We start from the raw sequence: 21516 nt of genomic DNA, 5'->3' as shown, positions 1-21516 counted from the left end.
ACTCACGTCAGCAATGACATACAAGGCTACTGACCCATCTACAAGAATGGATGAATGGAGCACAGCTACATGATCAAAGGAAGCCACTGTTCAATGGAACAGGAAAGCTGCATTAGGCATCTAATTACAGGCCTGGCAGGATCAACCTGATCAATGTTTACCACTCTGCACAGAGCCCTCGCTGCATGTAATTGTGTGAAATTGCATTACTCAGCCTACAGCCTCCCTCAGGAGGAGGAAGGAAGGAAAAGGGGCCCAAGGCAAGAGATTGGTATCAGCTGAAGCCTATGCATTGATACACAGGAGTGAGAGTGGATCACTATCAGTGGTTCCTGACCAAGCAATTTTTCTTCTTTAAAAGCACAATAAATAACAACGAAATAAAATCTCTGCTCATTAGTCCCACCTACAACATCAGATGAATCCCCTGAGTATGCGATGAGAGAAATACGCGTTTCCCAAATCATCTTCACCGCTGGCCACCACATATTTGCCACCCACACTGCTCCTTACTGCTCCAGAACCCAGATTCCCTGTTGCAACAGTTTGGCTCCTCAAGTCTCTTCCACAAGCAAAGGCCTGGGCACACCAACTGAACACAACTATTACGGGTTGTTTTTCACACCGAATGAGGGGATGCCCACCAGGCAGAGGTACAAAATCTGCAGTCACCCGCCTCCACCAGTGTCTGGAACAGACTCACAGCCAGTGTTCATGGAAAGACCCTAGCAAAAAGCTCTCTAGCTACTTCAGTAGCCAGCAGCCTGGGCATTTCAGCACTAGCTTTTAGGAGCTCCCTCTCGTGACAACGTATCTTTACTACTTTCTGTTGCAGAGGTCCTGAATCCATGCAAACTACTCTGCTGTTTAGTACAACCTGACAGATTGGGCAAAATGAGCTGTCTCAGCAACAAAGGATACCCTTTCCAGTGTTTAATATCCCTTTACAAAAATTCCCTGGAGACAGAGAAGCCAAGCAATCTTTAATTTTAGATCAGAGCTATGCAAGGACATAAAAAAGAAGGATTACTTACTAATAGCCCCTGTGTAGGTTGGCTGTGTAAGGTCTTTTGGCACCTTCCTGTAGATGTCAAACCTGAAAGAGGAAAAGTAACAGCCATAAAACAGGTGGAACATTTCAATACATTTTATGTCCCCACAGGGATGAATGATGCCGAAGTTTTTCCATCCAGCCTTCCAACAACATTTTTCAGTTCACAGAAGGATATGAGGAGGAAAAACAAAGTAAAACAAAAAACCCTTTTTCTTTTGTACAATTATGTAACTGTGCTCCTTCTTGGCTCCAGTTTCCAAAGCACTTCACTCCGCCTGTCCCTGCCTTGCTGTCATGGATCTGTGCAATCTGAACCGTGAGAGATGCCAGGGAAGAAGTCATGCTGGACAAGTTTATAGACCACCGTAAAAGGAAAAGGATACTCTACAGACTCCTGAATAAAGAGTCCTGGCAACATGCTGAGACACAACCTATATTGCCCCTTGCAGTTCGCATCCTGCCACAGTCAGGAACTGACAATTCCAAAGTCAGAAATCAAGGTGTTGAGACAAGAAACCTTACCCATGGACACTGGATACACAAGAGATTAACCCAGAAGTTTGCTGCTCCCCCAGCAAAATCCAGTTTAATATTAGACTGTTGTTTTGATTCAGTCATATCTTTTAATATCCATATGGCTCAGCTTTGCTATTTTAAACTCTCCATGGTTAAACTTTCACTGCCCCTATGATGTTAGCTGTATTATTTCCTACAGCCTTGTGTTCCTGCACATCCAGCCGCAATGCAGCTCTGACATCAGTTTTTCCACCACTCAATAAAAATTAATTAATGCATTAAAAACACACACACACACCCCCTAAAGAAGGAAGTGACTTGTTCTCCCCCAAAACAGACTTTTTTTGGATATACCACAAGTGGGTGAGATCTGATGCTTTTTCCAGCCCTGGAGAGGCATGAGAGACACTGGCTTCCAAACTCCCGTTCTATACAGCATCAAGGCGAAACACCTCCATGTTTATTCAGTAGTTCCTACTACACCAAATATTATACTGGGAGTTTAAAAACTACATCTTCTTTCTTTTCTTCACTCCTCATCTGTTGAGATCACTTACAACTTGGAGGCACTCTGGATGAATAAAACAGGACTTGCTTTGCATGAGATTAGGACACCGTTGCTATGTTTCATTCAGGAGTTGAAGCTGGGGGAAGGAAGGGTAGGAGAGGGAAAGAGAGCAGGTATAAAGACAGTTCACTTGCCCAGCTCAAGTTCTGAACAAGCTATGGCATCTCTTAACCATTCCAACAACCCACTACGATACACTTGACAGTGTGCTGCACAGGATATGCATGGAGCTGTATGTTTTTATGACTCTCTTCACTGTCATCTCCTAAATACATTAGTAATATTCCTGAACCAAACAGTCCATTTATGGCTTTCCAGCTGCCCTGAGAACAGCTGGAAAGTGCTGTTTACATTCTTTCCACATAAACCAAAGCAACAGCAGCAGCGGATGGTAAAGCAACCCAAAGCAGTTGGTGACATCACAGTCTCACAGGCAGAGGAAGTAGCTGAGCGTTCCTGCTCACAGCCCATTAAACACTGAAAGCTGGTGTCGTCTCGCCAAAGTCACAATAATAGATCAACAAGGCTAAAAAAGCTGAGAGAAAAAGAGAGAGAGAAAGCACATGAACACACAAGAGCTGCTGAGTGTGAGTGAACAATTAGAAATAGGAAATAGCTCTCTGCTGGACTGAGTAAAAACAGCAGCATGTGGATACTATAAAAGGAAGTTTTTTCTTACAATGAGAAATATTTACTAGCATTAAAATGATGACCCATCACAGGATTAAAAAAAAATATAAAATTAGCTTTTTAAATAACTCAGTGGAAAGCTGGTGTCATGGCAGGGTTCTCTCCTCTCAGACTGCCATTTTAATCATCTAAGTAACACCCAAACCCTACAAATTAAGTTTTACATGGCATAAGTAAACTAGAATTGGGCAAAGACACTACAGAGAGTGATCAATGGCTCCTGGCCACATTTCTCACCTGGCCTGAAGTGTTTCAAAGACAGTCCACCTTCTCTGTGCTATTCTTCTTCCCACCTCTTTGACCACAGGGTTACACTCCCTCCCTCTTCTACCTCCATGACACATGTTCGAAAATGGCTTTAAGCAAGTCTCTGGATCTGATCTGCCTGGAGTTTTGAGAACTCTTGGGTCTATACTTACAGCCTCAAGCCTCCCTGCAAGCACAGTACAGCACATTCACAACAGCTGTCCTTACACAGGACCTTAACACACTTTAAGAATCACTTAGCGTATGAGCATGGTGAGGGTACACAGCTCGCTAGGCAGACATCGGGCAAACAGAATTCTAGCCTTGAACTTACAGTCTAGAGGCACATACAAGAAGAAAACAGAACAACCCAGGAGAATTTCATAACGCTTTAATACTTTGTTTTGTAGAATTAACACATTTTCAGATTAGGACAGCCACTATGGAACAACACAGAATCAAGAGTGGACAACATACACGCAACAGGCGATGAGAGCAGGCTGGATGGTAGGGAGGGAGGAAGAAAGCTCAGCTGAGATCTTATAGATGAACACTTATAGAACACAAGCTTATAGAAGCTTGAAGAATGACATCCAGAATCTGATTCAAGCAGCAGAAGGGAAGGCAAGCAGGGAACGTGTATTCAAGCCTGCAGAAGGATGCTGAAATTATCACAATTAACAATAACAGCAAGGGAATGCAAAAAGACAAGTTTGGAATAAGAGACAAACACTGCTGGCTAGATTTTGCTCACTGCCACGTGATAGCAGTAAGGCCAAGAGACTACCAGTCCAGAAGGAAAAGGACTGGCTCTGTGCAAGTATCCTGGCAGAACATTCATTTGCTTGGAAAAGACATGCTTTGGATTAGGAGGGTTTATACTCTGGCAAAGGAACAATACTCTTCAAGGTACCAGGCACCTTCCCATAAAGCATCTGACACTGGCTACAGCTTGAGAAAGTACAATTTATTTAGTCTGATCCAGGATGGTGAAAACAGCAGTTGGGTTTATGCCTTCAAAGAAGGGCAAGTTGGGAGCTCAAAAGGACAGCAAGACATCGAACTTCGAAGAGCATGGCAGATGTGCTGGCATTGCTAGGGAACAGAGCTATCTTGTTAATTCTGATTTAAACTCCTAGTCAGAAGAAGATACAAATGCATAGGATTCAATGACAGCTTGAAAATTCTGTTTGTGAGACACCAGAGAAATGAAAACCCATGAATGTATGAAATGAAAAGTAGAGAATGGAACCCAAAGAAGGCCTCATTAATTACATGCAATTATAATAAACAAATCAAGCAAACTTCTCAAATAAATGTGCGAAATGGACATGAGTTATTGTAACAGGAGACCCTAAGTCCCAATAAATCAGGGATTTGTGAAACCCTTAGCTCCTATCAGACCTAAGAGTTAAAAACTTGATTAACTTCTAGACTCTACTAGACAAACCCTTCACCTGAAGGGTTCTTCAAGAAGCTGCTGGCTTCTTGCCTTGGTCACAGAGCTCCAAGCAATTTCAGGGGATCACTTACACTGTCCTGGGAAGGGAAAAGAATGAGGATTAGACACCAGAGGCGATGGTAATGTATGAGGGAGGAGGCCATGGAGCTGTATGCATGGTAAAGGGGAACAGGTTTTACTTGCCCTCAGGTCCGATGTTCCTGCAAGCACCTGCAGTAAAAATTCCAATAAGCCTCCAGGTTCCTAGAGGCACTGGTCACTTGGGAAAGTATTTGTACCCTGGGAACAGAGAGGAACCTCATGCTCTGTATATTGCAAAAGCTGCTTTACAGATTTCTGATACTGGCACATTCAAAGCAGTGGAAGATACTGCTAACGCTGGAGGAAGACTGGCTGTTCAGAACTGTTCTACCAGCCAGCTCATAATGCAGCAAGACACACTGTACTACTCTGTGAACATCCACTTTGACAGTCTTGCAGTCATATCCTAAATGACCGTGAGAAGGCAGGGTTAGGTTTACGGCATGTACCACCTGGTAGTAACTGCTAAATGAACTCTCTTAACCCGTAGTACTGTGCAGCAGCAGCAGCGTACCCCACCTTCGGTTAGGGATACATTACTTTACACTTACAAAGCATGCACACATACAGTTTCCACAGGACAGCCAGCACATTATTTATATATAGCTTTTGGCAACTTTCTTCCTTTGCTCAGAAAGGCAAGGCTTGTAAGGCGAAGTAATATCTTTGAGTTGATCAACTGACATAGTTGCAAAGTGGAAACAACAAACTGTCTGCTCGGAAAGTTCTTCCTCCAGGTCATATGTATCCTCATAAAGGGAAGGCTGGACCTTGCAATACCACAATACAAGGCTAAAGATAGACCTAGGCTGTCATCAGTGTAACAAAGGAAGTTCCTGACACATCTAGTGTATCTATTGTCTTTTCTTTCAATTGAGAGCATGGTTGCAAACAAAGAAATAAAAAAAGGCTGTTTGGCAATGTCAGAGTTTTGCAGGAACCAACATTCATAACTAACATGAGACAATGCTACAATACTTTTTTTCCCAATCCAATGCTGGAAGGACATAGCAAAAAATGTTCTCACCTTCCTGACAGGAATGTCAACAAACTGGTAAAACAGCATTGTAAAGAAGAGCAGCACAAGGATCATTCCTAACAGGTTGGAACAGAGCATTCACAAACCTTAGCAGGATTAAGCCAGGTCTGAGGCAGAACTCCGGCTGCCTGATGGACAGGTGTGCAACAGTCCTCTCAGAGACAGAAATTACATGCTCGGTCTTGTCTTACTGGAGTTGCACAAATGGATGATGAGGTAAAATTGTAGATGGGTGCACCTCAATAGAGCCAAACAAAAGGATGGCAGATTTCAAGTGCCAGTGAACAGCAGAAGGACTTCAAAAGCTCTATTGAGACCAATATGGGCTGTTGCTATTCAAATATTTTTTCTTCAGACATAAGTATAAGCTCTTCACATTCACTTTTCAGGATCTCCTAGAGCCACAGAAAGCATCAGTGTTTAACAAGTCCGAGCTGGACGCAGTAGTGTCATCTGAGGGGGACAGCCACAACCAACCATGTCCGAGGCTGGCAATCCAGAGGCAAAGATAGGTCAAACCCAACAGAATTAAGCAAACTGACATCATCAGCCCTGGGGTAAATTCCTGATTTCCCTTTCAAATCTATCTGATTGACAGCCCAAGATGGGTGACAAGGAGGGCAGAAGATGTCTACCCAAACACTGTGATTTTTTCTAGAGTAGATACTTCAAATGCCTGCCCTGAGAATGGGGATGAGCTCAATCCCTCAGCAGGAGCTGCTAACAGGGCCTCCTGCCAGGGCATGCTTTATATACACCTGAACAGTTTCAAGTCTGGATCTGAAATATTTCAGGAAATGAAGTAATAAATACATAATTTCACTGAAGATTACCACACCTCCAAACAGAAAAATCCTCTCTGACATCTTTGGAGTCTGAGAAGAGCTTCAATAAAATACTACAGTAACATCTCTGTAAGATGCTGTTAACTTTTTCATGAGGAAGAAGCAAAGAACTTAAGGCAATAATTAGAAAAAAATACTTACAGGTAGAACTAACTAGTTGTTGGTTAAATTTGCATGTCTTGTAGCAAAGGGAAATGCTGATACCTAAAGGAGTTCGCATTAGAGAAGGAAGAACACTAATTCCTCCTTCAGTTTACAGCATTTAATGCAACCCTCAAGCATGCCCACCCCTCCCTGGCACAAACAAAGGAGCAATGCACTGGCCGTGTCACCTGGGGCAGACATTTAGAGCACAGCTTATAAATCTCCCTTTACTACTGACTCACTGTGCGGAGTCACTGCAAAGAGACAGGAGATGCTTTAGCTCTGTCTGTGGAACTCAAACACAATTCTGGAGCACGCAGCAGTGGGATGTTTTCATGTGCTCTTCTGTAAAGTCCGGTTTTACTGATTTAACGAAGGGGCAAGGGAAAGATTATTTTGCAGCTCTTGGACTGTATTTTGGATTCCAGTTAACCAAGCAGCCAGGCAAAAGTGCAACACATTCACATGTGGCACATGGTCACAGCACAGAATTTAGGCACTATAAATCAGCAGCAAACAGATTAATTTTCATCCCTTTCCACTCCTCAGATGAGTCAGAAATGTAGCTTTAATACAGACAGGGGAAAAATATTTTTGTTCTTCAGGCAGACAATGTTTTTCCCCAGAATAACTGAATATTTAAACATTAGTCTTCTTTTTGAAGCATACTGACTCTATCATAGGTACTTCTGCAGCATGTATTGAAAAGGGTTAGTGTTTAGCGGACACAATCATTCATTACAGAAATCACATTTGTGATGTCAAAGATGATTTAAAAATTCTATCATGGCTGAAACGCCATTTTTAGCAGGTCAGTGATGGCGTAAATACATCAGGTCATCTCGTCTTAGCAGCAAGGGTCCATGGTTGTGATTCACACAGAAGAATGTGGGTGTTGAAACAACACTTGATTCCCTACCTCCCATGTTAACTAGCTTTTAGAAGTGGCATTTATTTTTCAGCAGATACCACATCTGAAGTTGAGGCCACTAATTCCTGGTGACATTACTCACTCTCAATAATGAGCCCAGTGCACAGTGCACAATTACCTTAATTTTATTACACATCGGCAGCTTTGAGATCTCTTTGAAAAAAGAGACAGCCTGGTGCTGCTGAACCTCTTTGCTTCGTTAACAAGCACCTCTACTTGAAGTGACTTGCAAGAACAACACATTTAACAGCAGAAACGTAACTTCAGTGCAAGTTATCCATACAACTAACAATTCTACAGCAAATTTGACTAAACTAGACAAAGAGGGGATTACCGAGTACACATACAAAAAGTTAACTTTGAAAATACTATGAAGATTATGTTGTTATTGCAATAAGAAATCTGAAGAACTGTGGAGCCAGTGTTTGTATTCCAACATGCTGGATGCTGGAGACTCAGTGCTGGACAAGTGCTCGTTCATTATGAGTGGGGAGCTACATCTCCACCATAATCCATCAGATACCATAATGTCTTTCAAAGAAAAGAAAAAGGGGGGGGGGGGGGTAGAGGGGTGGTGTGGGGGTGTAGGAAGATGTCCCTAGGGTTTCCAAGATACAGGGGAAAACCCAGATAAGAAAAAGCCAACCGGTGAAGCCTCACGCCTGAATTGTCACAAAGGGCTTTCATAGTATCAGAAAAAAAGTCCATCTCTGATTGCTTCCTTCTTGGGAAGAACCACAACTGCTTTGAGAAAGGGACAGGCTGCAGATCGAAAAACAGAAAGGCAAGGCACCTATGACACACACACAGAGGGACAGACTGGTTGTCTGAAGAAATGACGAATAATACACCTTCCCAAGTTGAGATGGCTTCCTGGATCAACAAAAGCCCTTGGTCAAGGGCTCAAGTTTAAATCACAGCACAAAGGAACAAAGAAATAATAAACCCTGCCTTCAGCGGCAGCTGGCACTCCAGTGGGAGGCTGTGGGGCAACGATACGGGCTGTATCACTCAAGATTTCCGTTGAGATTCTCTCTTCTCACACAATATTTACGTATTTGCCATACAGGTCAATTCACTCAAGACAGCTGTGCAAGTCAGAAAGCAGGAATAAGACTGTCTTTTCAGAACCTTTTCAAAAAAAACATGACTGTGACACACTAAAGCCACTGACCCTTTCGTGTACCAAGAAAGCAAGCTCTAAAACCTGGCACGCCAGCTAACACCGAATTTGTAGGACAAGCTCGCTGCTCTACAAAGTGAAATAAGATCAGGCTGGCCTTTTAAGAACTATTTCATGCAAGAAATGTTTCCTTGCCCCCTGTACGGCAGAATGCAAGCCAATTAAAGCACTTTTCAAAACTTCTTTCCCCTTCTGCTCATGTGCTGGTAATGTCCATCCACTAACAGCAAGTAGCGCAGCTCCTGTGAACTGGAGATACATTCAAGTGCAGCAGTGCTGCTATTTTTTCCCCATTTGTCAAGTCCTTCTTACAAACCAAAGAAAAGTGGATCAGAATACGTGGCTACAGGCCTCAAATATCAAGAATCTGAGAAGGCATGTCGTCAGTATTTCTACACCCCCCCCAATTTGTGACTAACATAACAAAGAGCTTGCCTGTTCCTCACAAAGTCCATTTATTGCGTACTCACCAGTAAATGGAGTTACAACACAGAAGGGAGAATTTCTGCCATTACACACCGTACTTGCCATGTTCAAGAAATACAGCGACACAGAGGTATCCATGCACAGCAGACACATTAAGTTTTAAGAAACTTATTTTTCAAAAAGGAACTTTTTGTCAAAAAAGACAAAGCACTCTGCTTGTTAATTATACTGGGTTTCTTTTTCAGGTAGACAGAAAAACTGCCGCACAGTGCCTTTCTAGGAACATACATTTATTCAAAACGACAGACTGCTTTCAATGAAAACTACATGCACTGGGGAAGGTACACAAAGAGCAAGGCAGCTGCCAAACATAACCTTGGACAGTCAAGGCTATACCAGCATCCATTTCATCTTTGGTAAGAGTCATCTTGAGGCAGCTCTGCCTGATAACAGGTTAGAAACCATCTAGTGTCTTCTCTTCTTTGAGAGCATCTACCATCCAGACAGTCTAAATAAATTCATTTTTAGGCCACATCCCTCTGAATTACACCAGGCTCTCTACTGCATGTAGACACCAATGAATCCAGCCAACTAACAATTTCTACTCAGCTGCCACTGAAGAGAAGAATCATCCTTAACTCTGAGAAGGATTAATTTTCCCTGGAGACAAGGCCATAACCTTGGGATTTGTCACTACACACTTCTGCTCTTCCTCTTACCATTTCTTATCTGTCTCCTCCAACATTTCTGTTATATTGCTGCGTTACAGACATATGATTCAGAGAGCAGAGATGGTTGGTTCAGTCACCTTTATTTGGTTCCCCACAGAAGCTACAGATCTGATGCAGAGACAGACAATCAGCTCGTCCCACAGGATTTGTATAACCGTATCTATTTTTAAGTTTGTCATTTCACGACAGAAGAGGTGCATTAGCAGTTCAGGAAACCAAGGCGGGTGTGAAGTGGGGAGTGGAGAATGAGCAACCTCAACCCCACTTCAGGAAACATGTTTAAGTGCACATGAAATGAGCTGGAACAACAGCTCTTAAGAGTTTTCAATCCGTTTGCAGTACGGGCTACCACACAACTTACCTTCTGCGTAGTAATGCTGCTACCACCTCTGAAAGAAGCATCCCTAGAGACAGCAGAAGTTTATAGACTATGATTCATTCAATATCTGCTGCTATTAAGGCTCCTAGCACAGGTAACACTTAACAGTTGAAAATGCAGCAATTCACTTTGCATAAAACGCTTTATAAGGAGAACACAGGAAATGGGAAAAAACTCAGTCACGATAAATATAAACTGGATTAAGTCTATCAGGCATTCAAAGACAACTGTGCCCAAATGGACTCCATTTTCTCTCTCCAGGAAAACTTTAGTGGAGGTTGGTGTTACAAAGGGGAGATCAGAACTTAATCACAGCATCTGTCTCAGAAGCTTCCTTCTGCCCCTTAAAACCACTGTACCCGGGAAGCAGAAGAGGGGGTGGGGTGGGGAGGGAAGAGCCCTCGTTGGGATTGGGTATCTTCTGTGCGAATTTGGTGGACTCAAAAGGAAGCTATGGAGAGACTGTTGTCACAGCAAGATGATTCCAAGGCTGGAGACTAAAGGCAAGAGGAAACGCCCTTCCTTTAGTACCCATGGAATTTCTAGAGAAACCTTCCCACCAAAGGCATGCTGTTTTGTGTCAAGGCGAATTTATATCTTTGTGATCTGCTGACTGCTCAGGCAAGATGATGTCCATCATCTAACTAAAGCTTAAGAATCAGAAGTACAAGTGCATAAGAGAAAACCTCTTCAGAGGACGTTAAACTCTAAATAAAAACAAGCAGGCTTATACATATGCCTTCACTCCACCAAACGCAGACAGGTACCTCCAACAGAGAACGTACCTTCCTGGCTTTGTTCCCTCCTATGAAGCACATCAGACACTCGCAGTAAGATCTTTAAAAGCAAATCTGTTACTTTTGTATAATGGGTAAATCTAAAACCACCAATTTCATTTTCAATGTGACTGGTCAAGCTGAGGGAAATGTAAAAGCAGAACAAACAGCACAGCTGAGTCTGGTTTGCACACACAGCGCTCTTTTGATTAACAAAACACTATCTATTTAAAAAATAAAAATAAAATCCCAGGCACCTATTTGTTGTTGTTGCTGGGGGGGGGGGGCTTTTATTGTTAACAGTTGTTAAAACCATACCTAGAACTACTGTGACCAGGATCAGAGAGAAAAAGATTAACCTCTTTACTTGTTAAATTGATTTTATTCAAGACTGTAGAGTGTAGCAGCAGGCTGACTTTTAGGGTATGGAGAGATGGCTTGAAAGACCAGATATGCCATTCCATGCACCTAACAACAGAATATTTGAAATAATCTAAAAAGTAAAAATTGCCCTGGAGAACAGCTAGTATGTAGGACAATGATGATAAAGGAACAAGTGGGGCAAGACTTCCCTCTGCTTAGGACTTGGAGAGGGGTTGGACGTCACCAGACTCCCCTGGGAGAGAGGAGATGAATGAGCAGATGGCTGGGCAGGTGACAGAGAAGACTACTCCGCAATTTTGTGGGCTGGATTATGTACCCTAGGTGCTTGAAAACAGCTACGAAAAAGAATGTCATACCAGTCTGACCAGCAGTTTGGAGCAAGTCCCTATACTAGGGAAGCATGGACTTGAGAGAAGATGCAACCCCCAAGTAAGAGGGCTGGAGACCTCTAAAGAACAGAGAGAGGGAACTGCCATGTTCCCTCCAAAGTAATGTCAGGATGGAAGAGGGTGGTCTCTGTCTCAGGGACACTGGAAAGAGCATTAAAATCAAATTACGAGATTTACAGAGTAGAAGTTCCATCAGAACCAATGCTCTTGGGTTATTTTGTTTTTAACTAGGGAAACATCAAGGACAGCGTGTCTTTTTAAAGTAAAATCTCTCCTACTTTACTCAAAAAAACCCCAGTGGCTTCAACTCCCTATGTATTTTCAACTTCTTGTGGTCCTTGCAGAACCTGTGCTAGACAAAAATCCAGAATTTCGTTCCATGGGTCTATTGAAGAATGAATAATTTCTACACATCAGTAAATTCACTCTAAAGCAGTCCACAGGCAGTAGAGGTGCCTTATTCTAACACCTTCCTCTATATATGTATGGAAAGCACTAATTTTTCTATTTTTATGGAGAAATACTAGTCCAAGATTTCATTCTGAAATCCTTTCTTTAGATCATGTTGCTTTTCCGCACATTCAGAGGCAAGCGCCTGCTCAAACAACTCTGCAAGAACACTTAGCTCCTACACAATCCAGCACAGATAAGAAAGAACTCTTCTTCCAACAAAGTAGGTGAAATCTATCCCCCTGTTTTACAGAGTGAGAAAACAATGGCAGGAATTCAGCAGCAGGGAAGAAAATAGGAACTACTGACTCCAAGCACTTCATTTTGTGATTGTTAATTCTTTGTTTAAATGAAATTTCTGTTTCCTGTCTGCCGGTAGATGAGAACATAATGTGCAGAGAGCAGTTCAGGACAGCTTCTGGGACAGCCACGCTGCGATCTCACAGATGGGATGCAGCAGTGGCAGCCAACAGACCTGAATTCTGTTCCGCTCCCAGCACTGACTCACTGTGCAATTTCTGTTCCAGTCAATTAAATCTTTCTTCTTCAGCTTCTTCATTTTGCAGAGTGGCACCTGGTAACATTTGCCCACCTTTCATCAAGCACATTGAAATCTGCAGATGAAAAACTCTGGAAATACATGAAGTATTACTGATCAAAGTTCCAATTCTTTGAAGGTCTGTACAAGGAAAGCCGCAGGAAGACGGGCTTACGAAAACAAACTGGATGTGCACTGCAAGAGCTAAGCCTCAGTTCAGTAACAAGGACATGCCTGGAGCGCATGTTTACGAACAATCTTGATCAGGAAGAGTTTCATGAATTGGGACACAAACTTCGAAGCATGTGGAAAGTAAAATAAGTCATCTCGTTAATCTCAGTTGCACACAAAAAGTAAAGACTGAATATAAAAATACCAAAGCTTGGCCCTAAATGTGAGTTGAAATGCAAATACAGATTCAAAGGAGCACTAATAAGCCGATACTTGTAAATACCAAGCAGTTATTAACACATTTTATAAGATTAACACCTGCGTAACAGCAGATAATATACAAACATCATTAAGTAATCAAGCTAGTCCTCATTTACACACAATAGGATATTAACATACATACTGCAGAAGTGGAGCGTTAATGGACAAACTCTCAAGGCTTTAAAATGACATTGGAAACTGCTTATCCTGAACTACTTTGAGCAAGCTCTGATATGTGAAGGACTGGACAAGGGGGTGCAGGGGCTAAAGCAATTTTAAACTGGTTTAAACTGTGCTGAAAGCAGGAGAAGACTGCAATTTTCAGACTCTGTACGACTGACTTTTCACTCCCAACATCACGTCAGTTTTTGAAGCATTATCCTCCAAATATTTTTTTTTTTAACCTGCTGACTCTCCACACTTCTAAGCCCAGGAGTGAAATGTAGGAATAGGTTTCCTTGCCAGCTAGCTCCTCCCTCTTAATTCTAGTTCCAAGAACATAATGAAACTAACAGAGGAAGTTTCTGAAACAAGGAGGAGTACTGAGAACAAGAAAACAAGGTTAGCCAGGAGGATTGTCATTAATTATATAATCCAGCCTTTGGGTAACTGGACATTTAGGGAAAGGGGCTGACAGAACAGAGGCATCAGCCTCTGCAGCATTATGTCATCTGGTCTGCTAGTTACTTAGCAGGTGCAGGATTTGTATAGGAAAAAACCCAACAAACCCATTTATTTCTAGGACAAAAGAACTATGAATCCACACACACTTGCAGAAAGAGGGCACAAAAAATGAATACATTCTGCTCCTGTTTAAATTGATTTCTTTCCAGGGAGCTAGTTCTCCTGTTTTCCCCCTTCTGCCAGCCTTCCCAACTCCATTGTGCTGTCCTGCCTAACACCTTTTTGTCAACCACGTACTAAATTTTGTGCTCTTACTCCTTCAGTGCATAAGAAGCTGTTCCCTATCACCCAGGAATACAGAACAATTGCTATTGCTGAAATATGCCAAAAGTGCAAACTATTTCAGGTGGCACTCAAGAATGCAAGAGAGGAAGTGGTACATCACTTTATTTTTTTTATATGTTAGGCTCAAACATAATTCAAAGGTAATTAGGAGGAAGAAAGTATTTATAATCTCAAATACTCAATGGCACTGTCTTGCCAGCAAGCATTTTATTTCCTTTTAAGCAGTGAAGCAGGCGTCAAAATGAAGGATGGAAGAGAAACGTATTTTTAATAAAGTGAGCAAACTATACTCTGCTTCATCAAAACAGGAGAAAAGTATCATAAGGAAAAAATGTTCAAGTAAGGGGACTGGTATTTGAAGGGATCAAGCCCTTCACTGGACTGTAAGCAAGAGCAATCGTACTTCTGAGTGGTAGTACTGTACTCTGGAGATCAGAAAGAATGGAGGCAAAGAATGGGGGACAGGATTAAAGTTCTACGGCTGCTCCCCAAGCTAAATAAATTGTTCAGATACTTGAGTGTCATAAGCAGACTGTAACCCTTCCTGTCCTGGAGCCTTCATCCCCCTTAAGCTCAGAGATTCTTGCTCTTAGAGAACCCCAGCACATCCCAGCGCCTCCCACCATCACATCGCCCAGACACTTCCTCCAGTGCTGTCCCTCACCCACTCCTTCCACTGCGAGCCCTGCAGTCCCAAACATTTCTCCTTTATCCCAATTTGAGACCTGCCAGTTCAGGGTTCCTCTACCTCCTGCCACGTTCCTCTGGCTCCATCTCACTGTCCATAGCTGCTGGTTCCCAGTGTTGCCCCAGTAGCCAGCTCCTCAGCCCTCCCCACAGACACAACGTTCTAATCTCTAGCGGATACCGAAGAAAATTAAAAGTTGGACTATGATTTCCAAGAAATTACCTACACACAACTCAGAGCATAACCAGGATACATCTTTGGGGGGGGGGGGTGGGGGGGGGGGTGGGGGTGGGGAAAGTTGTACTATAGTCTTTCCCATAGCTTCCTGGAATGACAAAATGTGAAGACTCTGTTGCTGCCTTTACTGCTGAACACCTTGAAACAAGATCTGTTAAGATTAATTTAGCATCAGAATCATGCCAATTTTATTTGTGGAAGCTGCTTTCTGAAAGGTTTAAGTCCCAGCTGCACTAGGAGAGCACACAGAGATTTGTACAAAACAGCACGAACAAATATAACATCTGGTGAACTAAAAAAAAAGGGGGGAATCTGTGAAGAAAATAGCTCTGTCTTCACAAGGCTTCCCTCAAAAGCACAGAAGCCAATCCATGCCGTACTGCAGGACATAGAGATTTCTCCGTATCAAGAAGGGAAACTCCTAGAGGTCTGCTAAGCCCACCATCTCATGCTGGACCAGGCCAAGAACACCACTCAAAGGGAAAACTGTTCAGTCACTGCTCCGCAGAGTGAGCGAGCAAAGGAAGGTCCCCTCAAAACAAACCAGTCACTGGCGCTCAGAAAGGGACTGTTACTTGCCTGAAGCTGCGCAGAGTTAAGAACAGCAGAACCCTGACTTGAGAGAGCCCACAACGGCACTCACTGCTTTACACACACACCACCAAGTCTTCCCTGTCCTCCAAAGCAATTCCTATAGGACAAAAGGCACTCTTAATACACAAGATTTAGGGTCAAAAAACCCACACCCTTTCCCAAAGCATGCAGCAGGAATTCAAATATATTGTACTTTTTCAGTACCTAACCAAAGAATATCAATAAACCAGCAGTGACCAGCTTGGGTTCTCCTATTTAAATTCCAGTCTAAGGAGATAAGAATTTCTGTACGTGCTTCTACAACTCAGTCCTATTTTTTAGTTGCATATAACTGTATTACCTAAAAGCAAGTACAATTCATGCATCATCCGGCTTCCAAGTGACATTCCTGGTTTTGACTCAGTTTCCAAGAAACATCTGTATTGACGCTACCACACTAGAAAAACGTGACTAATACAGACCCAAGACGGAGCTTCAACTTGTAGTTGGGCATCAGGTTTACCAGTGTTTGTTAGTCCAGATACAACTTGTTACAATGCAGCAGCCAGATTCAGATTTCAATTCAGTAAGGTCATATTTGATCTAGAGTGACATGGAATCCGAGTGAGGCTCCGAGACCTCACCTTTATCAGAAAACACAAAGCCGTACTTACATCACTAGCTCCACTTGTGTTTTGGCAGGCTCTCCAACCCTGCTTTATTCACAGCATACAGTGGTCTACAGAGATGGACAGCAATTAGGAAGCCAAGTGATCTGCCCTAGGATATGACTGTTAAATAAATATTAAGCAACCATGACTGCCTGAAATCCTGTTAGCAGTAATACATGCCTGTCCATATTAACATAGCATTTTGAAGGCTCTTTTGTTAAATGCCAATCTTTCTGGCTTCTCTGGATTAAACTAGATACATCTCATTTGGAAACATCCTTAAAACCCAAACAAACAAAAATCCAAACACACACAGCTGAAATGCAGCAAATCGCACTAACTGCAGTCTTTACTTATGTGTCTGCTATGATCACTTCCAAAATACTCAAATATTTCAGTATAAGGAAGATTTTGTAGATCATGGCAAGATTGTGGTTACTTTTTTTGGCAGAACAAGCTTTCCATTTTGGGGGCAACTGGCTCCATACAGGAATACCTAGACACCTGAGTGCTTGTGCTTGGGTAGAAGACAAAAAACCCCAAATGATCCCACTGTTTCTTCTTTCATTGCAAGACTATTCTTTTCTTACTACCTCCACCATTTGAATTACATGCCTAAAAAATACACAGGCACACTTCAAAACACAAGCTGAACAACATCCACAGCTTCTCAGTCCATGCTGGTGGTATTGCTTCAACTTTGTTTACAGTGTGATTCAGCTATTTTCACAGTAATGAACTATGATGGCATGAAGAAAGCATCTGTGTCATCAACAAGTGAACAAAGGAGGACAGTTAAAGTTTAGAAAGAACAACACAAAACTTTCCTACAAAGCCAGACCTTAATAGTTCTGTACTTACTTGGGAAAAAAAATCTACTCCAACTACATTTTAAGAGAAATAATGCATTAGGGAGGGAGACTTAGCAATATTTATACACGTGCATGCTATGTATAATCAGCTATTTGTGGCATAAACATCAGCAGACTGTCTGTACAACCCTGCTTGCCCATCTGACTGCAGAATAATTTCTCAGGTGTCCTCAAAGGCCTATTGTTGAAACAAAGTTAGTCATGGCACTGCCTGGCACCAAAATCAACTTTGGTAATTACGTAAGGTGGCAGCAATACCACTTGGAAGGCTTGTTTACCAGTGACATTGCACAATGTGAAGTGGAACATGCTTGCCAGACATGGCTGCAGTTCACCATGAAAATACACTTGCTCAGTTACCAGGCGCTATGAAGTGGTCAGCTATCACTTCAGGAATTGGAGAGAAAAAGCGCAGGTCCCTGTGAACTGCAGAGAGGCAACTACCTAACCAACACAGAATAATGTTACTGCCACTAGTTTAAACGTAGACATTAACTTTGGAAGTGACAGCTACCAGCTCAGTCACATAGAGGACTGAAGATTTTGAAGGTGGCAATGTCTGTGGCTGTGGAAGTGACAGTGACCATGCACAGCTTACTACAGGGCACATGCAAACCTTTTTGCTATGCCATTGCTACCCACAAACCAGAAGGTACAACTCATCTAAGAAGCCATATCAGCTGGCCTTCGCTGTTCTTTCTTCTCTGTCTTCCCCACACTGTTTCAGCCAAGAAGACACCTACCTGCTGCTATCACCACCATATACCTTCTATAGGAGAGGCACCATGAGCTCATTTGTTAAAGTCAGTTCAGCAAGTAATTTTGGCAAATGAACTTGTGCTAATGCAACCAGTTAAACAAGGTGCTGGGAGAGAGGTAGCAGGTGGATGGAGTACAGAGCACCATGATCTGATGAGAAATGCAGAGCTGGTTGAGACTCCAAACTAAAACTTCTGAGCAAACACGCGTGTTTCCACTAACCTTTGGTATTTATTAGGCAGTGCCAAAACATCACGTAGTCTCCATTTCTGCTTAACAACTGGCAAATGTTCAAACAGGCCAAACAAATCCCATACAAGTTTAAGTGAGATTTGAGGGGTTACAGAAAGATTTTAAGTCATGACCCTCACAAACCTGTTGAAAGAAAAATGGTAGGATTACGAAAGATAGCTTTCTTCCTTCTTTTCTTAAGCCTGTAAGAAAGCTATTTTCCTTAGGCTTGTAAGTGAATGAAAAATTGTTGTCCAAGGGGTTGCTTAGTTCAGAAAAAGATTTTTCTCCTTAACCTTCAAATCACCTACAATTTACTGGTTTGCCCTCACTAATCTGGTTGGGAATGGAAGGCAGACAAACAGACCTCCCCGATGTTGCTGAAACAGTCTGTATCACTGGTTTCACAACTGTGCCAGGTCAGATGTCTTAAGCATCAGTTTGGCTATTAGCCATCACAACTCTGGTCTAAATGAAAACCAAATACACTGCCCCTTCTAAAAGCAATAAGGTTGGAAGCGTGTCAGCTCGTTAAGACTGGACAATTTGATTTGAAAAAAGCACAGAGGAACCAAAGCAGAGACGTGCCTGTGACCCAAAACAACAAAAATGTCATTTATATCTGAATCAGAATACCCACATAAGAAGTATAATTTATCAGAGATGCGCCAAAGAACAGCTGACTGGGGGGGACCACTGTACTGTGCAGATGGAATAAGAGCCTTTGCCGCAAAGGCCTTCCATCCTAAATCAGCATTTAAATCTAAATCCTTTCTAAAGCTAGCTCCTTTCCCATAACCTCCAAAATCCAGGTGTAACATACTGTTACTCCATCCACAGATGTTTGTCACTCTATGCCAAAAACGTGGCCAGGGCACAACTGAGAACTGCCCACAATTAGAACAAAACCTTGATTTCAGAGAGGTCTATTTTAGTTTTTCTCAGTCTAACCAGTTAAAGCTGCCAAAATAGTTCAGAAGTTTCAGTATTTGCCACAAACCCAACCGATCAGTAACTCTTTCATGCAAACAGGCAAACACCAAGAAAAGCCAACAGATTCAAAATAACTTGCAGCAACGTTTCTCTCCAACACATCCACATCCAGTGCAGTCAAGTCACTTCATTTTTACCTCTGTAACGCTCAACACCAGAGCAGTGTAAGGTCCAGCACTGGCATTAGCTGCTGAAGCTAACCCTCCCTGCTACATGGATCACACGTGAGAGAAACGTTCCGACCCACAATCACTATTCCAGATGACCCTGGCTTAAAGTTCAACCTAATTATGATTTTAACCAACCACAGATGCTGCAGCTATGCAGGTGACACTAGGTCTCCTAAATGCTTGAGGGGAAAATACCCTTTCAGCTCCAGCGACCTAACTCAAAATCCCCAATTAAATAGGTATGAAGCTGCTTTGCTAACGAAAGTTCTAACAAACAGGGAGAGAGGCCACAAGGAAAAAAATCTGGTTTTCTCTTACAGTCAAATAGGTCTTAAAAAATAAGAAAGAACCAGGCCTTCCAGTGATACAAACTAATTTAGCAGTTCTGTAGGAGGGCCGGTGTCTTGTGACATGCATTGAACAAACCTGTACTGAAGGCTCTAATCTGGAAGCAGAAAACTTGGTTCCTTACCAACATCACAGCAGGACTGTAGAGATTAGTGTGAATGAAATGCTTTGAAAAATTAAAAACCCTAGGTGAGTACTAAGTATTATTAAAACCCTAAAGATGCTTGGGACAGAATAATTATTATTCACTTGAAATTACTGTGAAAAGTATTATTTTATTTATAAATTAAATGCATTTTATATTAGCAAAAGTAACAACAAGACAAGAAAACAGAAGTCCTACAGAAAAAAAAGTACAAGTAACAAAACAAGCTACTTCCATATCTGACACCAACAAATATGCCTCAGACCAACCCATGGAGACAACTACCAAGAAACACGTTCAAGCACTTTGGGTTCTTCAGTCTGGCCAAATATGAACCCATAAGTCTAGGAGACAGGAAGGAGATTTAGTTGTGTGGACGGAAATTATTTCTTTGACTTTTAGTTGGTGAGGAATAGGGACTTCTTTGGTCATGGGCTGTTTTCATTACTTGCCATTTGTGTCTCTCTTCTCCAGATGAGACTGTGGCAATCCATTCCTCCTAGAGCTATTTTGTGTGGAAACAGAGCTTGAGTCCCAAACTTTTACCTGGTCTGCTATGCCCCTTTCTACAGCTGATGTTACCTATCAATGTCCTGTCATTCTACAATACCAAAAATGAAAGCTCTAATTGAGGGAAAGATCCAACAAAAAAAGAACTGGCCTTCCCAAATGCCCTAGCAAAGCAGTTAGGGTCAGTGATTTCTTCAGATGCATTAGCAACATAGACCTGTGAAAACTGTGGTCTCTAGAAGAACAAACACAATGCCTTTCCACTTGGGACCTCTGCATTTTGGACTCCAGGAGATACTTAGGGACAATTTTAAAAGTTTCTTAAGAATCCAACCCTCTAATCATACATAGGCATAACACCCATTTTACAGTGTGTGCTAAAGACAGGGTGCCAAACTATACCTGCCAAAGAGAACATCCAGTTGAAATCTCTGAAAGAAAAACCTTGCATTTCACAAGATGAAAAACATCTCTTCATTCAGAAACTTACTAGAGTTTTAACCTTATTTCTCTAAGAGCACTGTATTGTATGTTCTATAGTTGTCAGGAAGTAACTGTACACTTCTTTTAACGTACGTATCATACTTCACCTATGACAGTAAAATTTTCCAGCCTCAGCAGATTTTGTTCCATTGACTGCACAATGAACAAAAACCGCAACAGCTTAAAGATAGACTCCAACTTTCGCAAAAATTTTGGTCCTGAACTTCTGTTCAGGCTTCTAAAACAGGGAAGTGGTTAATTGCTCATAACAATAGTTTCCCTGCATCTTTAAATAGAAAGTTCTTGTTATCAACAGTGGTCTTCTAAAAAATTCATCTTTGCAGGAAAGCTGAACTTCAGCTTCAGTAAGCTTACTATTTGAGAAGGTGCTTTGAAGTGTCTGTTTCTAATCCTAATCCTCCAATGTGAATGACAAAGAAGTTATTTGCAACTGTGAGTCTTTAAAATGCAGATCTGAACTGATGCCTCTATGTTTTTGTAACTCATTAACACAAACTCTGCAACTCTGCCTTTCCTTAATGCCTTTTTTCCATTCCAAAGTGAAGCACTAGTGCTGTCTCTTAAGATGATTATTCTTGGTGA

At 42.1% G+C, this 21516-nt stretch overlaps 1 protein-coding gene across 1 annotated transcript in view; it reads right to left on the bottom strand.

Moving 5' to 3' along the window:
* Positions 1 to 21516, bottom strand: part of ERGIC1 (endoplasmic reticulum-golgi intermediate compartment 1) — a 59901-nt gene that overhangs the window by 36852 nt on the left and 1533 nt on the right. Inside the window, exon 2 of the mRNA XM_055813120.1 lies at positions 1035 to 1096. Coding sequence (XP_055669095.1) covers positions 1035 to 1096 — 62 coding nt within the window. The remainder of the gene's footprint in view (positions 1 to 1034; positions 1097 to 21516) is intronic.

Source organism: Falco peregrinus, chromosome 8 (assembly GCF_023634155.1).
Source record: "Falco peregrinus isolate bFalPer1 chromosome 8, bFalPer1.pri, whole genome shotgun sequence".
Taxonomy (NCBI): domain Eukaryota; kingdom Metazoa; phylum Chordata; class Aves; order Falconiformes; family Falconidae; genus Falco; species Falco peregrinus.
Note: the sequence above shows the minus strand (reverse complement) of the source record. Positions and strands in the feature narration are given on the sequence as shown.